The sequence below is a fragment of the Ochotona curzoniae genome, unplaced genomic scaffold, assembly GCF_017591425.1.
Source record: "Ochotona curzoniae isolate NIBS_2020 unplaced genomic scaffold, NIBS_Ocur_1.0 scaffold_2476, whole genome shotgun sequence".
NCBI lineage: Eukaryota > Metazoa > Chordata > Mammalia > Lagomorpha > Ochotonidae > Ochotona > Ochotona curzoniae.
The window spans coordinates 12,612,145-12,632,788 of NW_024467095.1; the positions used below are offsets into that span (position 1 = coordinate 12,612,145).

Consider the following 20,644-nt stretch of genomic DNA (forward strand, 5'->3'; position numbering starts at 1 on the left):
TGTAGCATTGTGGTATAGGGCGGAGGTTTCATGAGGGAAAGTAAGCATAATAATGTAGACTTCATTCAGAAACTATGTAATAGGCTGTGATAATTATTATTTCAATCTTTTTTCTTGAAACTTACATTAAGTTATCTAAAGTGATCAAATGCTAGGTAAAATAAAATTGTGCCGTGAGAATGGATAATACTTATTTTAATGACTCTATGAATGTGAAAAGCCTGTGTCTGGATTCTTACGAAGTGTCAGATCTGAATCATTGAGTTTCCTTGTATAACACCAAGCCTTGCTTTGAATGTTCACAACTGTTTGTCTGCCTTTGCTCAAAGTGCTATATGAGCAAATATAATTTTGTAGTTACAATAATCATGAAGATTATTTTCCATAGTTGTACTCTATAAGGTCTTGTGGGACTTGTTCATGGGGTTTACTTCCAAGCACCAAATACAGCTTGGCGTTTGCCAACGTATGTTATTTCAGATGACCAAACCATGTATACTGGTAACAATCGGATCTTAGGAATGTTCAGGAAAGCTCCTGCTTGGCGGCAACCTCTGTAGCTCTGTTGGCAGTTGACGCCTAATTATGTTGTAAAGAACGTGGCTGGGTATAAGAAGGGCATGAATGGAAACTGAACCAGTTATATCAAGGTATAAAAATGTCAAGGATATTTTAGTGTAAGCTGTTCTTTAATGCAGGTAACTAATTCTGCTTCTGCTTAATTTAATAAGTACACTGGCAGAGTAATATAATCAGTCACATGATAATTTGAAAAAATATATTCATGCTTATCAGTTCATTCTTACTTATTCATTTTGATGTTGAGAATTCTTTTTTTTTTTCTCCTTATATTTTTTTTCTGTGGCTCAATTGGATAAACAGTTTGATTTTAAAATAAGAATTTTAAGTTGATTATAGGTATTACATGTTCAATTGTTTCTTTAAATTAGTTTTTCTAGGTTCTTACTCATAAGGGATCTTCCATCTCTTGGTTCATTTCCCAAATGCCAAAAGCCAAAAACCCAGAACTCAGTTGTGTCTTCCCTGTGGATCGCAGGGACCCTACTCCTTGATCCATCAGCTGCTGCCTCCCAGGGTTCCCAACAGCAGGAACCTGAAAAGGAGAGCCCAGCAAGGGCTTCAGACCCAGGCTGTAAGATGTGACACGAGATGTGACAAGCAGCAGTTCAGCTCCAGTGCCTCCTGCTCGCCTGCAAGGCGAGTTAGGAATGTTAGTACATTATATAGCCATTAACACTTTGCTTGAAAATGAGTGTAACAAATTATTGACAAATGATTCAGGTTCACACAGTAGAAACAGGTTGTAAATTCTCTGCAGAATCATACCAGTTTAGACGAGTGTGGGAGTGTAGCTATAATACTTTCATTTTTCTAAGCCAACCATTTTTATCATCAAGCAGAATCTCCTAATTGTGTGTAGGATGCATGAAGCTAAATTGAAACATATTCAACATTTTGAGCAGCTGTAGTGCTAATGACAATTAGCTGTGAAGAAGAATGTTTTCTCTTTGCCCTTTTAGACAAATGATTTGATAATAGCATTGAAGACTTTAATTAGAAAAAAATTAAGACCACTCAGTTTTGAAATCTCCTTAATGGTGTGAGAAAAATGTCCAACTCTTGAATCTTTGGTGCATCAGTTTGGTTACAAAAAGTGAAGTGGTGATTTGCCAGGTAGATTTCCAAGTCAGATGTGCTCAGTCAGTAACTGTTGGAAGAGGAGATGACTTCTGCTTCTTTCAGTCTGTGACTTGGTATCTGAAATGGCCCTTTCAGCACAGGAAAATTCTGGGTCAAATAGAAAAACAGAGTTTTGTTTGTTTTTTTTTTTTAACCAGTATTTTTAATGTACTCAGACTTGTAAAAACAATGAGAAAATGTACTTGTTTGTTTTTAACGCTACAGTTGCATAGGTTCAGGGAGCTGCCGCCCCCTCCTCCGTGCCCTTCCCCACATTGATTTCCCCTATGTTATTATGATAAGTATAGTCCTTCAGAAATAGTCACGAGTCCATTCTGCTATGTAAGTGTGTAATTTCATTGTAGATAGACAATGATAGAAAGTCCAGCATCCTGTTGTCAAGATATATTTAACAGCTTTATTGGGAGTCCACCTTTGATTTGGAAGTAGAGATGCAAACTGCAGTGTATCTTCATATATCAATATGGTAGTCTCTGTTATACAGTTCCTCTAGGTGACTATTTGCGCATTCATATTTACCAAAGTATTTATATATTTTATATAAGGTTGAAAATCACTTAAGTGGCATGCATGCATATACAAATCTGATTTTATATATGTACATATATGCATATACATACATACACACATATACATATACACATCCTAGTCCGAAGCCAGGAGTCAGGAACTTCTTCCGGGTCTCCCATATGGGTGCAGGGTCCCAAGGCTTTCGGCCGTCCTTGACTGCTTTCCCAGGCCACAGGCAGGGAGCTGGATGGGAAGTGGGGCTGCCAGGGTTAGAACCAGCGCCCATATGGGATCCTGGCACGTTCAAGGCGAGGACTTTAACCGCTACACTATCGCCGGGCCCTTGGCTGGTTTGTTGTGTGCTTTTTTTGTAGCTTCCATATCTTGGAAGAAAACCATTTCATATTCTTTGCCCATTTTTAGTCAGATTTTTTTTTTTTGAATTTGGAATGTAGGAACTATTTAAATGTTCATACTTCCTTATCAGATTTTCCCCCATTCTATGAATTGTCTTTTTATTCCATTATAGTTTCTGGTCTTGCATTCAAGGTTTTCATTCATTTTAAGTTAATTTTGGAAGTAATATAAGGTAAGGGCTAAACTGCACGTATGTATCCAGTTTTCCCTATAGAGCTTATTAAAGAGACTATTTGTTACCCATTGTGTACTCTTTGCAGCTTTGCTGAAGCCCAGATGACTGTGTTTGTGAAGGTTTGGTTCAGGGCTGTTCTGTTTCATTGATCATCTTTATGCCAGTACTTCACGGTTCTCATTCCTAAAACTTTCGAAATGTTACTGAAGAAGCAGAATAAAAAGATAAGTTCATTTTTGGTGCAGAAAAAACATATAATCCATGCATAATTTTTCATAATAGTAATTTTTCACAGACTGTTTTAAATCCTCTCTTATGTAAGGATCCCCAAAAAATTATGTATCAAAAGATTCAGTTTTGAGCCAGCTCTGTGATGTAACCAGTGAAGCTACTCCCTATGGCTCCAGCTGCCATAAGGACACAGGTTCAACTCCCAGCTGTTCCACTTTCCTTCTGGTTCCGAAGAAGGGCCCTGCACTCATGCAGGAGAACTGGATGGAGTCCCAGCCCAGCTTTTCCATTGTGGATGTTAGGGGAATAAGCCAGCAAATGGGGCATTTTCCTGTATTTGTGCTCCCCTCACTGAAGTTGCTTTTCAAATAAGTCTTTTTTAAAAATGAAAACTTTTGCTAAGCCTCCTAAATTTTGGTATGTTATGTTTTTATTTTCATTTCTCTCAAGATATCTGATTTTTCCTTTGGATTGCTTCTTAATTCACTAATTGTTCAAGCATGCTCTATTTAATTGTCACATACTTATGAATGTTCCAGTTTTCATGCATTTATTTTTTTTTCAATTGATTTCTAGTTGGAAAATGCTTAGTATAATTCCAAAATTTATTATTGTTACATTTTTAAAATCAGGTTTTCTTACACAGTTTGTTTGGCAGATTTATTTTTCCTTGCAGCATTTGGAATGTCTTTTGTTGCATTTAATATTTCTGTTTGTAGGATTTTTTTTGACAGTGTGATTATAATGTATCACAAATGCTTTGATTTACTTGGAATCCTTAGAACATCTTGAGTTGAGGTGTCCATTTTCTTCTTCAAATTTAGGAAAATTTTAGCCATTCTTTCCTTTCTCATTTAAGATTAATTTATTTACTTGAAAGAATTACAGAGAGAGAAACAGAGAAAGAGAGAAAAGGAGGTAGGGAGAGAGGGAGAGATAAAGGGAGAGAGAGACAGAGAGAGCGCGCGCATTGAGAAAGCTTCCATCTGCTGCTCAAAACAGCCAGTGCTAGGTCAGTGTGGAGCCAGGAGCCAGGAGCTTCAGCCTGGTTTCCTACAGAGATGGCAGAGTCCCAGACATTTACACTGCCTTCTGCTGTTTGTCCCAGACCATTAGCAGGGTTATGGATTGAGACAGAGCAGCGGGACATGAACTCGTGCTGACATGGACGTGGGAGGCCGGCACCGCAGCCCGCAGCTTCACTCTGGCGTCTACACTGGCCCTGCTGTGAATTCTTCAGATAAATTCTTTGCCTGTTCTCTATCTTCTTCTGAAACGTGACTAATGCATGTGTTGGTGCCCAGGAAGTGCATTAAGCATTCTTCATTCTTTTATCTCCAACTTTCAGTAATTTTAATAATTTCAAATGAGCCGTCTTAAGTGTTCAGATTCTTTCTTGTGTCTGATGAAGTCCTCTAGGAAGGTTTTCACTTGCGTTGTGTGTTCTTCGGCTCCAGAATTTGATTCTAGTTCTACAATTTCTTGCATCATTTCCGTGGTTTTGTTTAATTCTGTGTTCTCCCGGTGCACTTGCCTTGTTTACATCTCTCACTGTGAATGTTTTGTTAGGCTCTTCATAGGTTTCTCTTTCTTAGAGTGTGCTCTGGGTCGTCTGTTTCCTTTTTATTCATGTGCCTGCTTATGCATTTTTGTGGTGTCTGTTTTTGAGCATCTTTACATACTGACTTTATGCTAAGAATTGTCTTCCCCCATGAGATTGGCTAGAGGTTCTGCAGGTTTGAAACCTTTACATGGGTTGCTTCTTCTGAGGACTTGGGTATGTAATTACACAATTAGAGAGGTGTCCTTGTTTGTCTTTCAGGAGCTTCCTTTCTCTGCCTGCCTTCAGTACAACAGTTTCTTTGGGGTCAAAAACATTGTGAACTACTCTATTTTATTATTGTGGCTTATAGTCATCCAGGATGTGCACATTCAGTCAATACTGAGTTTTGTGAAACAGAACTCTATCCCATGGGAAGACCAATGACAAATTAGAACCTTGAAATACTGCTCTTTCCTTTGCAAAAGAGAAATCGGCATCTGAGTACATCCTCATCATCTCAGTAAGTGACACAGACTTACATCTGTGCCACTACAAGTTGCCTGAGATTGTGCATGACTATGTAGGTCCCCAATGTTCGCTCTTTCTGGCATTATCTCTTTTCAGTGTAAGCGCTTGTCAGTTTGCCACCACAAACCAAAACACCAGTTGCAGCAAGCCAAGCAGCAGGTTTTATTTCAGCAGGACTGAAGGTTACTGGGATATTTACGGAGTCAGAAAGAGGGAGAAAGATGTTTCCTGCCTTAGTGGCAGGAGGGGACTCCAAGGGAAGGGGGAGAAAGGGAGGCAGTGAGGCAGAGGAGGGCTGCATGCACTTGGGAGTGTGCCTGCTTGAAGTCTAGGACAGGCGCCATAGGCCCTGAGGGACTGGTGGTCAGGGACATGAAGGTTTAGTGGATAGCACTGTTGGAGCCACAGAGGATTGGTAGGACGAGGGGGAGGGGCTGTGAGGGGATGGTGGATAGGGCCATCAGCTATGGTGCCGTAAAGTTACAGAGGATTGGTGGAAACAGGATTACAAAGTTACAGCAGATTGGCAGACAATAAACTTTGGACCTAAAGGACATGTAGATCTTAAGAAAGTCAAGACCTGGGGCAAGCAGATATTTTAATTGGTACAAAGTCCAAAATGGCAGGGGTCTTCAGGGCTGATGTTCAAGCCATTCCTCACACTCAGCCATCCAAAGTATGCCAATTTCCTTGTCTTGGTCCATCTTTTGTTTACTAGCAAAGTAACTGAGGCCAGGTAATTGACAGGAAACAGGATTCTTTGACTTGTACATCTGGAGGCTAGAACAGCTAAAGATGTGCCAGAAACTTCCTTTTGGCCCATGGTAAGGGCCATCTAATACTTGTATAAAAACTTGGCAGAGGACTCACATAGTGAAATGGAAAGTTGGTGTCAACTCAGCTGTCTTTTCTTACAAAGCCACCAGTTCTGTCATGGGGCAGAGGTGGTTTCTCACCTAGATGACTTTATCTAATCCCAGTTACCTTCCAGCAGCTCCACCTCCAAATACAGCCACCATGTGAATTTGAGGATGACATTCCAGTATGAGTTTTGGAGGGGACTTGAAACTGATAGCTCACTCCCTCTTGGATAAGACATAAATCAGTTCTTTGGGTATTTTTGTTTAGAGATATATTTGTTTATTATTAGAAATGTGGGTCAGATTTATAGAGAGAAGGGGTGGGGGGTCTTGCAATTGCTTGTTAACTCCCCAAGTGACTGCAACAGCCAGAGTTGAACTGATCTGAAGGCAGAAACCAGGAGCCTCTTCTGGGTCTCCCACGCAGGTGAAGGTCCCAATGGTTCAGGCCATCCCCTACTGCTTTCCCAGGTGGTAAGAAGGGAGCTGGATGGGAAATGGAGGACCCAGGGCATGAAGCAGTGCCCATGTTGGATACCAGTGCTGCAAGTAGAGGCTTGACAGACAATGCCAAAAAATACTAATTTTTTAAGAAGACTTGCTTCTTATTTATATGAAAGACAGAGTTGCGGAGATCTTCCATCCACTGGTTCTGGCCTCCCCCAGGCCACACGGCTGGGACTGTGTCGGGGGGCGGGGGGAAGCCAGAAGCGTCAAATTTCTTCCAGGTGTTGCACATGGTTGCAGGGGCCCACGCATTTGGGTCATCTTTCACTGCTTTCCCGGAGCTGCCTGCTCTCAAACCAGCATTTGTGAGGAATGTCACAGCCTTAGCCTGTCATGCCACAATACTGGTCTGTCAGTACTGAATTTTTTACATCTAGAATAGGCTTTTTGTTTAGAATTAGCATTTATATTAACTGTTATTCTGCAACAAAATTAAAAAGAAGCGGCATATTTATTCCTTTCATGCAAGGCAACTTTCCTACACATTTTGTTAAATGTCTGTTAAATTGAACACGTCCTGTTTGTTCCATCTTCAAAATGTATTTAAAAATCTGATTATTTTTCACTATCTTACTTGCTACTTTAGTACAAGCTTCTATTTTTTCAAACAAAAAGTAGACTGCCCAGAATTGCTTTATTTTTTTCTCTATGAACAATAGATGTATAAAAGGCAGCATTTTGATACTAACTGAGATTCTTTTGTTTGTATAAAATTTGTCATTTTGCTTCGTGGTGTTTTTTTTTTTTTTTCGTAGTGTTCCTACTTAATTTCTTTATAATCACTCACAACATAACGTTTCTCTAGAAGGCTGTTTTCAGCCACAAGAATTTCTTTTCTCTGGCTCGTATTTGCTTTGCTGGATCCTTCTGCTCTCGGTCCAGGAGATGATTAAGAGCCAATTTAAAATTCATATCTACTTGGTTTCTTTGATCAGGCTTCCTTTTTACCATCTCTCCGCAGAGATCTCCATGCAGACCTTCTGCCAAGCTTTTACATCCTCCTTTCTTTTGATCTTGACTTTGTTCCCTCTGCTTCCCTCTGACTTCTTACACTTCTTAGAAATGCTTGGTGATAGAACAAGAAATCCAGTTGTTAATCCCTTTCTTCCCCTTCAGTCAGGATGGTAACAGGAGGATCGTACTTCCCCTTCCTCAGACTGATCCCTCTGCTTTTGTTTGGTTGTGTTTCTTTGCCCTGCCTTCCCTCCTGTGTCAGCCTGTTTCCCTTCCTTCTTTTCTATGGTCTACAATTAAACAACAAAAGCCCTTGGTTCTGTCTCTCCTTCTCTCCCAACTTGTTCCTTCACACCCAGTTAGCTGTCTTTTACTCTGTTTCTTTTTATTTTATACTTTATACCCCAGCCTACCAAAAGCAATTTTTGACTTTACCCAAACAGTTCTTGCCCAGGTCAGTCCAAAGACCCAGGGACCTCGTCTTGCTCCCAGATCCTTACACCCTGTTTGACTTTATCCTTTGGAGGTAGTTGACAACTCGTGCCTTAATTCTTTCCTTCCTCAGGAATCTCACTGTAATGAATTGTCTCACTGATTTCTCTTATGCTGCCCACCTCTCCTTTTAAAAACATTTCTCCAATTTAAAAAATATACTGAACAACTATAGAATTAAAGCAGTCATTTCTTTTTTCTTCTCTTTTTAACCCTATTTAAAAAAAAAGATTTATCTATTTTTATTGGAAAGGCAAGTTTACAAAGAGGAGGAGATACAGAGAGATCTTCTGTCCATTGGTTCTCTTCCCAAGTGGTTGCAACGGCCAGAGCTGAGCTGATTCGAGGCTAGGAGCTTCTCCTGGGTCTCCCATGTGGATGCAGGGCCCCAAAGCTTTTGAGCTGTCTTCTACTGCTTTGCCAAGCCACAGGCAGAGAGCTGGGTGGGAAACAGGGCCACCAGGAAACAAACCAGCACCCATATGGGATCCTAACACATGCAAGGTGAAGACTTTAGCCACTAGGCTACCATGCCGAGCCCTGAAGCACTCATTTAGAATTAGCTGCCCATCATCCAGCTTCAACCTTTTTTTTTTTTTTTAATTTTTAAATAACCATTTTCCCTTCTTGTTCTTCCCACTTTGAAATATCTGCCCTACTAACCTTTAAGTAATGTTGTTTTTCTTGGATCATATTCTTAATACCAAATGTTAAAGGCACTTTGCTAGCCTGGGGCTTTCTGTTAACCAGAAGGTTTATATCCACTATGATCATCTCTACTTGAGTGCTCCACCGGTTCCTCAAGTGCAAATCTACATAAGCTCATCTTTTTCAACTAAATTGCTGCTCCTTCTGAGGTTCATTTTGATTGAGAAATTTCTGTTCTCTTGCTCTTTCACAAAGGTGCCTGTTGGTCTGACTCCTTCCTTCATCAGGTCCCATCAGTTTGGGTATTGTTCCCCCTGATTACTGCTGTGGCAGAATACCCCTGACTCACCTTGTGGCCTTCAGGCTGCTTATCTTCCACATTAAGATCTGTGATTTTCCAGGCTTGGTTGTGTTCTCTCATGAATACCTTTAAGGAGTTATAACAGTGAATTGATATGTACCTTGAGCTGACCTTTCTTGTGCTTTCCATTCTTATCTCCTCCTCCTCTCCTGTTCCTCTCCATCTGGAATCCTTTCAGTTCACTGTTTTCTCCATCTGTGTGGTGAACTCCAATCTTACTTTAAGATCAAGCTCAAGCGATCCTGATTCTTCCTAACACAGTAAATTATGTACCATGTCACTATCCCTTTTACATGAGGAAATCAAAGCTCAGAAAGATGGGGTCCCCCACCCAACCCAGATCACAAAGCCAGTACATGGCAGACTTTGGTTTTATGTGAAGGTTATATGACTTCACAGTATACCATATGCAAAAGTTAGCCAGAAGTTTAGACTTAATTCTGTCTACAGCAAAAAAAACCTGTCAGATCTGCATAAGCAAGGAAAGCGGTGGTCAATTCTCTGTTGTAGACGTAGAGAACTAAGTATCTGCTATGGAAGTTCTGCATTATGTTTAAGTTACTTTGCAAAATCAGTCACAAAAAGTTGAAGACAACACTCTAATAGATTCACTCAAACAAAAATGTCATACTATTCCTGAATATTTTATTATATTCTGCTTGTGTGTGTGACATGTATTTGCTTTTTTAAAAAATTTATTTATCAGGATGAGTTAGAGCGAGAGAAGGAGAGACAAAATGAGTGAGATCTTCTATCCATTGGTTCACTCCCCAAATGTCCACATGAGCTGCAACTGGCTTCTCTCATACCAACAACTAGGAGCTTATTCCAGGTCTCCCAAGTGGCCACAGGGGCCCAAGCCCTTGGGCTGTCTTCTGCTGCTTTTCCAGATGCATTAGCAGGGAACTAAGTCAGAAGCTGAGCAGCAGGGTCTCAGACCAGCACCTATTTGGGATGCCGGTATCACAGGCAGAAACTCAACTTTGCAGCACCACAGTGGCAGCCCCTAGTCTTACTTTCATTATCAGCTTGTATTAGTCTTTGACAAAGGTTCAAATTTCATTTCCTAAAGCTAGAATTATGTTACAATGTCTATGAAACCAGACTAAGAATTTATTTGAAATAGCAATTATTTCCTTGAAAAGTTGAGTTAATCACATGATTGCATTGAATTTTATGAAACTAGGACAGTATTGGGGTTGTAGATTGTAAATGGATTAATACCAAGCAGTATTTCAGTTAAAATCTATTTGGATTATTCAGACCTGGTTGGTTAATTTTTGCTTAATAATAGAAGCACATGAAGCAGTGAGATGATCTTTATTTTCATGTTTGTATTTTAACTCAGTGAATTATATGAAGAGCACTTTTGACAAAATTTTTCATAATGCCTTAATAATTTAAACTAATATTTCATCTCTTTGACAATATAAAATAAATCGTGTGGGGGATAGAGAGAAATCTTCCATCTGCTGGTTCACTTCTCAAATGGCCACAGCATCTGGTGATGAACCAATCTGAAGCCAAGAACCTCTTCCAGGTTTTCTATGTGGGTTTGGGCCCTGAGCACGTGGACCAAACTCTGCTGCTTTCCTAGGCTATGAGCAGGGAGCTGGATTGGAAGTGGAGAAGCCAGGATACTACTAGTGCCCATATGGCCATATGGGATTCCTATACCATAGTTGGAAGCTTAGCCTACTAGGCAACAGTGCTAACCTTATTTTGTTCTTTATTTTGATGTTTCCAAAATGCCTTAAAATATTCCTGTTACTTCCAAAAATCTACTTTACTACTTTTATGAGCGTAGAAAAATGTTGTGACTTGAAGTAATTTATGGTTAATTGTGTATATACATATAACACCTTCAAAAGAATGATAAGACAGTGTTGTAAGAGCCATGACTATAGTTGGCACACTTTAGTGATGTGCAGAGCATTGGGTAGTCAGGTATGCTTGGAAGTACAGAGGTCCATTTCATTATGTTTGTATGCTGTTTCCAGCGATGAGCAATTCAGCAGATATTTTTAAAGATATTTACAGTGGTAATTAGAATTATTGTTCAGTATTTATGTTGTAAATAACTGAACTACAGGCATATCCCAAGTTAATCAGTCATCACTCCCTTAATTATTCCTGAGCTAATTATTCTCTTGTGATCCCAATAATGAGTGATTCTATATTGTATTAAATCCCCAACACTGTTAAAGTGACAGTTGTTTGAGCTTGACTTCAAGGCTCATCCTGAAAAATCAGTACTTACTTAGGAAACAATTATATGACAGCATGCTCAGATCTTTATATTGAGTTTGATTGAATTTATAAATTATTGATGCTTGGAATTCTAAATTAGTTTTTTTCCTCTTCAGTAGACTCAGAAGATATATCTTCGTTTTTGCCTTTGAAAAGTGAGAATTAGGATGTCATATGATATTACAACTCTTTGTGGGGGGAGAGACAAATGTACCCTTTGATAAAATTGAAATCAGAATCTGTAGCACTCACGCTGCAAGGGAAGATAAAAGCAAACAAAAGCAAACTTAGAACAAACACAGAAAACAAAGGAAACAGAAAGCTGAAAATAAGATGATGAAAGGAAGAACAACCTATTACTTAGACAATTTTAGTTGTAGTATTTTACTAAAAGGCAAAAATTATGTCCATAAATAGAATAAAAATATGTTTAAAAATCACATCAGAAAGCAAACATCATAGAAAAAATAAATGAATTGACATTCCTTAAGTTCATTCCAGTCAAATATGATGCGTAATGGAATATAGAAGAACGTTTCTGTTAAATTTCTACCGAATTTTAAATTTGAAATGACCTGGGTATTCTTAGAGAATGTGTAATTAACTCAATAAGTAGCACACTTAAATAAAACAATTTTATTTGCATTTTTGTTACCAAAAAATACTTTAAAATACTCTTATGTTTAAAAAAAGGATGTGTGGACTTACTTGAAAGGCACAGTGACAGAAGGGTGGGACAGTGATCCTCACCCAGCACAGTCCCCCAAGTGTGTACAACAGTAAGAGCTAGGTCGGGGAGAGGTGAACTCCGTCCGGATGTCCCATGTGGATGGCAGTAACTCAGATCCTTGAACAGTCATGCCCTGCCTTCTTAGGGCCCTTAGCAGGAAGCTGGTTCAGTACCAGAGAATTCAGGTTCTCCAGAATGGTATATGGTTATCCCAGTTGTCAACATAATGTGCCACAATACCATTCACCCCTGTTGTTTAATTAGTGAAATTCTTGAGAGTTGCCTGAGTAAGTAGGATTCATATAATCAATATGAAGATTGTTTGAGGGGCAGACACTGGGCCTAGTAAGCAACCTGCTGGTTCTGCCTCCATATCAGTGTGGGGTCAGTGTCTGCCTAGGCTTCCTGCTCAGGTGGACTCCGAGCATCAGTAGTGATAGCGCAGAGTGGTTGGCTTCCTGCTACCCGTTGGAAGATCTGGACGGAGTTCCTGACTTTCAGCTTCAGGCCAGCCACCCTTGGCCATTGTGAACATTGGGGGAGAGCGTCAGCAGGTGGAAGCTCATTCTCTTCTGTCTGCCTCGGTCTCTTTCTCTGTGTGCATATTTATCTCGCTCTCTCATTCTGTGCAAATTCAAAATAGGAAATGGAAATTCAAAACAGGGACTTAGTTCCGCTTTTGACTCCAGCTTCCTCTGATGTGCAGCCAAGGGTGGCAGCCGATGCTGGTCCGGTGCTCATGTCCCTGCCACCCTGCCATGTGGGAGACTTGGATTCGGTTCTGTTCTGCTGCCATTGGCCTAGGCTAGCCTCAGCTGTTCTGTAGCATAAACCAGCAAATGGGCAGTAGAGAAATTTGTCTTTTTACCTTTTATACAGATTAATTATTTTAAAAGGAAATTTTAAATGATCCCTTAACTCTAAGCTATCTATTAAATTAATCATCCAATGTTTCTGCTGAGGTGATCTGCACAGATCCTCATTTTCCTCCCTCTTTAAGGAGAAAAGAAAAGAAGATGACTGTTGTGGAGGAGCATATGAAACTGCTGCTTGGCATGTCTGCATCCTGTTTTTAAATGCCTGGTGTCAGCTGGCATGTGCCTCTGCCTTTGACCCAGCTTCTCTATAAAGTGCCTGGGAGGCAGCAGATGATGACCCAAATGACATTAGGATTCTGGTTTAGTGCCCGATTGGGTTTTTCTTTTCTTTTTTTTTTTAAGATTTATTTTATTTTTATTGGAAAGGCGGATATACAGAGAGGAGAGACAGAGAGGAAGATCTTCCGTCTGATGATTCACTCCCCAAGTGACTGCAACAGCCGATGCTATGCCGATCCGAAGCCAGGAGCCTCTTCCGGGACTCCCATGCAGGTGCATGGTCCCAAGGCTTTGGGCCATCCTCGACTGCTTTCCCAGGCCACAAGCAGGGAGCTGGAAGGGAAGCGGGGCCGCCGGGATTAGTACTGGCGCCCATATGGGATCCTGGTGCGTTCAAGGCAAGGACCTTAACCACTGCATCATCACTCTGGGCCCCGATTGGGTTTTTCTTTCAGACCTACAAAGAATGGAGGCCAGAGACAGGAAGGAGTGAGAAAAAGCTGAGTGAAGCTGAGTCTGTCTCTCCTCTCTGAATACCTGACTTTCCAATAAATGAATGAATCTTTAAAAAAATAAATAAATAAAAATAAAATGAAAGATATCCACTACAACATTTGTGAAACACAATATATTCAGGAAGCTGAATGTATTTTCTGATTATTATATAAGAAATGATTTTGAGACCAATGTAGTGCAGGCTAATCCTTGGCATGTAGTGCTGGCATCCCATATGGGTACTGGTTTGTGTTGCAACTGCTCTACTGCTCATCCAGCTCCCTGCGTGTGGGCTGGGAAGGCAGCAGAGGATGGACCAAGTCCTTGATCCATGTGGGCAACCCAGAAGAATTTCCTAGCCCCAGATTAGTTCAGCTCTGGCTGTTGCAACTATTTGAGGATTGAACCAGAAGATGTGATAACTTCTCTCTGTGTCTCTTCTCTCTCTATGAAATCTGCCTTTCAAATAAAAAGAAAGAGAAGGGGGGAGGGAGGAAAAGAGAGAGAAATGAATGAGGAGAATGAGAAGAATGAGAAAATATTGTAAGATTTTATTTATTTTAATTGGAAAGGCAGATATACAGAGAGGAGGAGAGACAGAAAGGAAGATCTTCCATCCAATGATTCACTCCTCAAGTGACCACAATGGCCGGTGCTGCGCTGATCAGGAGCCATGAGCTTTTTTTGGGTCTCCCAAGGCTTTGGTCTATCCTCAGCTGATTTCCCAGGCCACAGGCAGGGAGCTGGATGGGAAGCAGGGCCTTCAGGATTAGAACTGGCACCCATATGGGATCCTGGCGTGTTCAAGATGAGGACTTTAACTGCTTTATTTAAAAGGCAGAGTAACAGAGACAGAAAAGGGTCATCCACATGAGCAGCAGGGACCCAAATACTTTGGCCATCTTCTGCTTCCTTCCCAGGTGCATTAACTGGGAACCAGATCAGAAGTGGAACAGCCAGGGACTGGATCAGGCACTTTACTATGGACTCTTAGAACTGCACATGGCAGCTTAATATGTTATACCACAGTGCCAAAATAACAGCCTTTATGTATGTGCATTTTTTTATGTAATACAATTCTCGCTTGAGTAACTTCAGTGCCCTGAAATTATAAAATAAATTATAATGAAACGCAGTTATGACCAGAGAAAAAAGTCATGAATCAGTATTTTTCATGGGTGTTATCTTCACTTCTATATCTAAAGTTACAGCTCATTTTATGACGATAGTAATATTTGGATAGTTGCTTTATTTTATTTATGAATACTTTGACATAATAGAAACAAATTCTTTAGCATGCTTGGTTTAAATTTCTGGATGTGATTTCCTTTTTAACAGTATTAAAGTACTTTCTCTTTTTATTATTAAGTGGTACTTGTATTAATATTTGGTCTTTATTTTAATGATTGTTTCAAAACATATACTCAAAGTCAACGGATCATGCTAAACTGAGCAGTAGTAATTTCCATGATTTGTAAAAACTATATTAGGTTACAACTCTTATGTTTTGTAGCAGTGAATTATTTCCTGGTATTTGCTTTTGAAGATTCTTTATTTAAAAAGGCAAAGTGACCAAAATAATGAGAAGTAGGCAGGCAAAGAGAGATCTTTCATTCTGTGTTAGCTCGTGAAGTGGCCACTGCAGTCTGTGCTGGGCCAGGCTATCCCAAGAGGAGCTGGCAACCCTGCCTGGTTGCCACCTGAATGTCAGAGCCAAGGCTCTTGGGATGTCTTCTGCAGCTTTCCCAGACAACCAGAAGTGGAGCAGCAGAGTCTTAAGCCAGCGCCCTTCTAAGGGACCAGGTGTTGCAAGCAGCTGTCTAACTGACCACACCACAGTACCAGCCCCATTAGTCATTCCTGATCTAAGAATCACTTGTCTCATTGTGTATGGTCACCCACATTGCCTTCTGCATGTCATAGGTGATGGATGATAGGAGTAATTATAAAAGCTAAATCATTTATTATCATTCATCAACGAGAAAATGAAGGTGCTCAAAGGCTAAGCAACTTGCCCAAGGTCACACAGCTAGCAACTGGCAGAATAACGTAGTGACTGATCACTCGAACCTGAAACAAAGTGATTCATCTGTGTTTTCTACTTGACCTCATAATTTCATTATTTGAGCATTTAGTGTCTAAAAATTTTCATTTATATCGTTCTTCTAAGCTTTTTTTTTAATGTTGTAGAGTATCTGTTATACTTTCTTTGAAAACTTGAATTTAACCTTTTTCTTTTTAATTTGTAGGATGGACAGCCCGAAATTTTATATAAGTTTTGGAATTCAGTTACTCAGGCACTCTCTTCTCAATTCCATACAGCAACCAACTGTAAGTTTACTATTTATTCTGAAAATTGATTTTAGTTTTTCAGTTACTTTAAAATTTGAAATTTTGAAATTTCAAGGAAATTTTCTATTTTAGTTTACCAAATGTTTTTTTAAAAAAAGATTTAGAGAGAAAGAGAGATCTTCCACCCCCTGGGTCATCCCTCAGAAGGCTTCAATGACTGGAGTGAGCTGGCCTGAAACCAGGAACCAGGAGCTTATTCCTAATCTCGCACTTGGGTACAGGGGCCCCAGGATGTGAGCCATCTTCTGCTGCTCTCCCAGTGCACCAACAGGGAGCAGGAGGAAAAGTGGAGCAACTGGGACTTGAACCCATATGAATTGCCAGTGCCAGAGACAGAGACTTGTGCTATAGTATAAGCCCCCCCCCCCAAATTCTTTTAGAATTCTTGAATTTTGTTGTTTTTGAAGATTTATTTCTTTTATTTTAAAGATGGAGTTGCAAAGAGAGAGAAAAAGAAAAAGACAATTTTCCATTCATTGGTTCACTATCCAGGTTGACTGCAATAGCTAGTGCTGGGCCAGGCCAAAACCAGGAGCCTGGAACTCCGATCTGTCCCTCCCTCCCTTCCTCAGAATCTCTGCCTTTCAAATAAATACATCTCTTTAAAAAAAAAAACTTTCTATTTTCAATTTTATTTTTCCTCCTCTTATAGCTAATTATCTCCTTTCTTATTACTATTTTTGTTTTCTAAAATTTCTTTAGATTATTGAATTAAACTTTTCTTATTAAGTATATAGTGCTCAGATCACATTCCACATTCAGTTTACCACTTTCTCAAATATAAAACTGTTTAAGTGTTATGAAATACTATATACATATCACTTGATTAAATAATTGTTACAGTTTTGTAACCAAAGGAACATGCTTGGAACATGACAAGTGTGTTTGGGATTTAAAATTCATAAGATTATTTTCAGCAGTGAATTTTCAACATTCAGTGTTGCAGATTGAGCATCCCTAATCTAAAACTCTGAAATGTTCCTTAGTTCTGAACATTTTTAAATTAAAAAAATAATTTAAGATTTATGTATTTGTAAAACAGAATTATATAGAGAGAAAGATAAAAGTTTTCTGTCTACTTGTTCACTCCCCAAATGGCCACAGTAGCCAGGAATTTCTTACAAGTCTCCCACATGGGTACAGGGGCCCAAGCACATAGGCCATCTTTACTGCTTTCCCAGGCGTATTAGCAGGGAGCTGTATTGGAAGTGGAGCAGCTGGGTGTTGAGCTGGTGTCTGAGTGGGATGCCAGCATTGCAGATGGTGACAACCTGCTCTGGTATGGTGTTGCCTATCCCTGGTTTTAACCTTTTTGAACACCAACATGGGACCCAAAGTGCAAAGTGCTCCCTCTGTTCTCTTTGAACAGGTCACATTCAAAATACAGGCACACTAGAAATATGCTATAAAATTATACTAGGGCTCTGTGGATAACAGTGTTCCTGAAACAAAAATGCATCTGAGATTTACGCTTGGGTCCTATACCCAAAAATCCTCATTTTATACCAGAAAATAGGAGTATTCAAAAATTGGATATATTTTTCCATTCATTAGGTAAAGGATACTCGAAGTGTATACATAAAGATAACTCTTTAATGGCTTTCTGCTCTTGAAGTTATTATTTACTTTTCAATGAAACTTGACTTTTATTATGAAAGTAATGAACAAACTTTCTGTTCATGGTGTGTCAAAACTGTTCCAATGTAGTCAAATGCAATTAGAGCAGAACTTTGAACAAATGGGATTGTGTTCCTAAAGCATTTCCTTGAAAAATTTTAAGAGGTAACACTTGATTTTGCTATGTGATCTTGAAGACAAAGCAGAGTCCAGAAAATGGCTGCCATGAAGTGAAACCAGTCCAGTTAAATCGCGAGCGTACAGTGAGGAATGAAGGACATGGCAACAGATTTTGGGGGGAGACTCAAGACATTTTGCTCATTGACTTTCTCGAGGGCTGAAGAATGATAACATCTGCTTTTACAAACACTTTACAAGTGTTTTGACAACATCTACCCCAGCAGGAAAATGCCTGGGAGAGCTTCCCCAGGGGTCCTGCCCCACCCTGGCAATGCTCCTGCTTGTTCTTCCTGTTCAACAAGGGCCAGTGTGCAACAGTCTGGATGGGAAAGCCTTACACTTGCCCCTTATGTTCCCGAGTTGGCACCTTTTGCCATCTTTTTATTTCCTGATCTTAAAAACTCCTTAAAAGGACATCCATTTTTCTTTAGTTAATCATATATTTTTTTAAAGTTTTTCATTGACATAATTAAATTCCTAGGACCCTCTTTTTTACTTTATTTTTGATGTTTGCATTATTGGGAAGGATGCGTGCCCATATGGACCATTGGTTAGGGTGGAAATGGAGAGGAATGGGAGAAAATAGATGAGAAAATTGTTTACAATCTCCTTTATACTTCCTATATCTGGGGAAAGTGGGGAGACATGAGGAAAGGGCTGCTCCCATCAGCCTAACCTGACAGTAAGGACCCTGTTTCTTAGAAGTAGATTAAATGCCTGGGGTCATTACATGTGAAAATGTCCTCTCCTGGATGCAGCTTATGTTGAGAAATTTTATTTATTTATTTATTTTTAAAGATTTATTTATTTTTATTACAAATTCAGATATACAGAGAGGAGGAGAGACAGAGAGGAAGATCTTCCATCCTATGATTCACTCCCCAAGTGAGTGCAATGGCCGGTGCTGTGCCGATCCAAAGCCAGGAGCCAGGAACCTCCTCCAGGTCTCCCACACTGGTGCAGGGTCCCAAGGCTTTGGGTAGTCCTCAACTGCTTTCCCAGGCCACAAGCAGGGAGCTGGATGGGGAAGTGGAGCTGCAGGGATCAGAACTGGCACCCATATGGGATCCCAGTGTGTTTAAGGCAAGGACTTTAGCCGCTAGGTCACGCCGCCAGGCCTGAGAAATTTTTTTAAAAAGGTTAAAATTTTTTCTCTATTATTAATGCTCCTTTTCCTTGAACTGGATGAAGTCTCCTTGTATTTTGAGATAGATCTTTTTGTGGAAATAATTCAGATTAAGCGAAGTCCTAAGAGCGTTGCTCTGGATGTACAGTAGCTCAGTTCTTAGAAGGGACAGCGAGTGCTAGCAGTTTTCTCTGTGTTAGCGAAGAGATGATCATCAAGGATTCCAGAGGGGAAATGCAACCCTGCCAGAGTCCTGGTCTTGGACCTGTAACCTCCAGATCTGTCAGAAAGTTCTGTTGTTTAGGTCAAAAGCAAACAGCTCATCTCTGGCTGTGCAATGATCTGTTGTCACGTGTCAGTCTTAATTTAAATTATCCGTTATCACTTTACAAACTTTAAAATCGCAAAGTTGTTATTGTCATTTTCATTCTCCAACAAGCACTTTTATTTGTATTTTGAATATTATTTTGGGGTCAGTAGGATTCGATTGAGTCACACCTGACACTGCGTGTTTTTCTATAGTAGAAATTGTACAAAGTACACTCCATCCCAACCGATCACGAGATCTCTGGGGCACAGGCCTGGGAGAGAACGCTGCTTGTCTTCTCGTTCTAACTTTTGTGTCAGATTCGGCATCTTGTTCCATTGATTTTTCTTCTCATCGTGAGTTGCGTTTTCCCCTTCTCTGAGTATGAAGTCATTTTTATCAGATAGCGGGTATTAGGAACTCTACGTTCTTTGGTGCTGGTTGCTATTGTCTTCCTACTGTTCTCCCTGATATGTCACATTACTTAGAAACAATTTGTTCATATTGAATCTTGTTTTAAAGCTTATTACAAAGGCAATGTTAAAATAAGCTAATAACTTTCTACCCTGATGGCAAGATTCTTCTTGGACTCCTACCAAATGCCGTATGAATTATGAGGTTTCTCTCTCTTGACTTCAGGAAATGTAGTCCATTCCAAATCTTTAACATAACAAGTTATGTTCCCTCCAACAACCCTTCAGTGTGTTGAAAGTTTCCATGTATACACATACTTACCGCTAGTTTAATTAATACTGAAAGTGAGCCCTTGGCAGATCTCTGGAATTTTCTTTGTGTGCCACAGTCTCCTGTGAGCCCTGGTTGCTTTGTTTTCCTGCTCTGGGGGTCGGCTGGGGTCAGCATGTTCTCCCTTCAGTGTTGTTGCCAGGAGACTCTTGGAGGAAGTAAACTTAGGACAGCCATAGACCTCCCCTCGTTTGCTTCCTGTCTCAAATATCACTGGCCTTTATTGCATGTTGTTTGGAGTTTTGAAAACCATTACATGTTGTATACACTTGTTTAAGAGTGAGGGTAAATCTGGTCTCCATTGAACCACTGTAACCAGAAGTCCTTCATCTGATTTTAGAAGCAACAATTGAAAGTGCATCTCACAGTATTTTATGGTGCTGCTGACATTTGCTTTCCTGGAGTCATTGGCTTTTCTTACTTGGCTTAACCCTTACTGACGTTTGGTCGTTTCTGCATGCCTTTTGAATTCTGCTCGTTGCCAACCCCCAACATGTCCCTTTGACCTTCTTCCAAAGAATAGCATTGTTCCTCCTCTTGCTCAGAAGATAAAGTGACTTACCTCCTTGTTTTCAGGACCACCGACACTCATGTTCTTCCTACAGTCTCATTTATACTGCTCCATTTCCTATCTTTGATTTCTCCTCTTCCAATTTCTTTGCCTTCTGTGTAAATTTATTCAAATGATTCATATCTAATTAAAATTAAAACAAGATTACAGTGTTCTCCTTTAATTGTTATCTACTCACTCTTCATCTACATTTTTCAAAAAATTAGTTTGTATTTTTAGTCTTTATT

At 39.9% G+C, this 20,644-nt stretch overlaps 1 protein-coding gene across 9 annotated transcripts in view; it reads left to right on the forward strand.

The window, feature by feature from the left end:
* The window catches only part of COG5 (component of oligomeric golgi complex 5), a 215,546-nt gene that overhangs the window by 126,912 nt on the left and 67,990 nt on the right, over positions 1-20,644 (forward strand). For 8 of the 9 annotated variants that reach the window (XM_041002473.1, XM_041002465.1, XM_041002469.1 and 5 more), the window contains one exon: positions 15,770-15,851. The exons of the other annotated variant lie outside the window; for it this stretch is intronic. In XM_041002473.1, the coding sequence (XP_040858407.1) occupies positions 15,770-15,851 (82 nt within the window). The remainder of the gene's footprint in view (positions 1-15,769; positions 15,852-20,644) is intronic. 9 annotated transcript variants of the gene reach the window in all.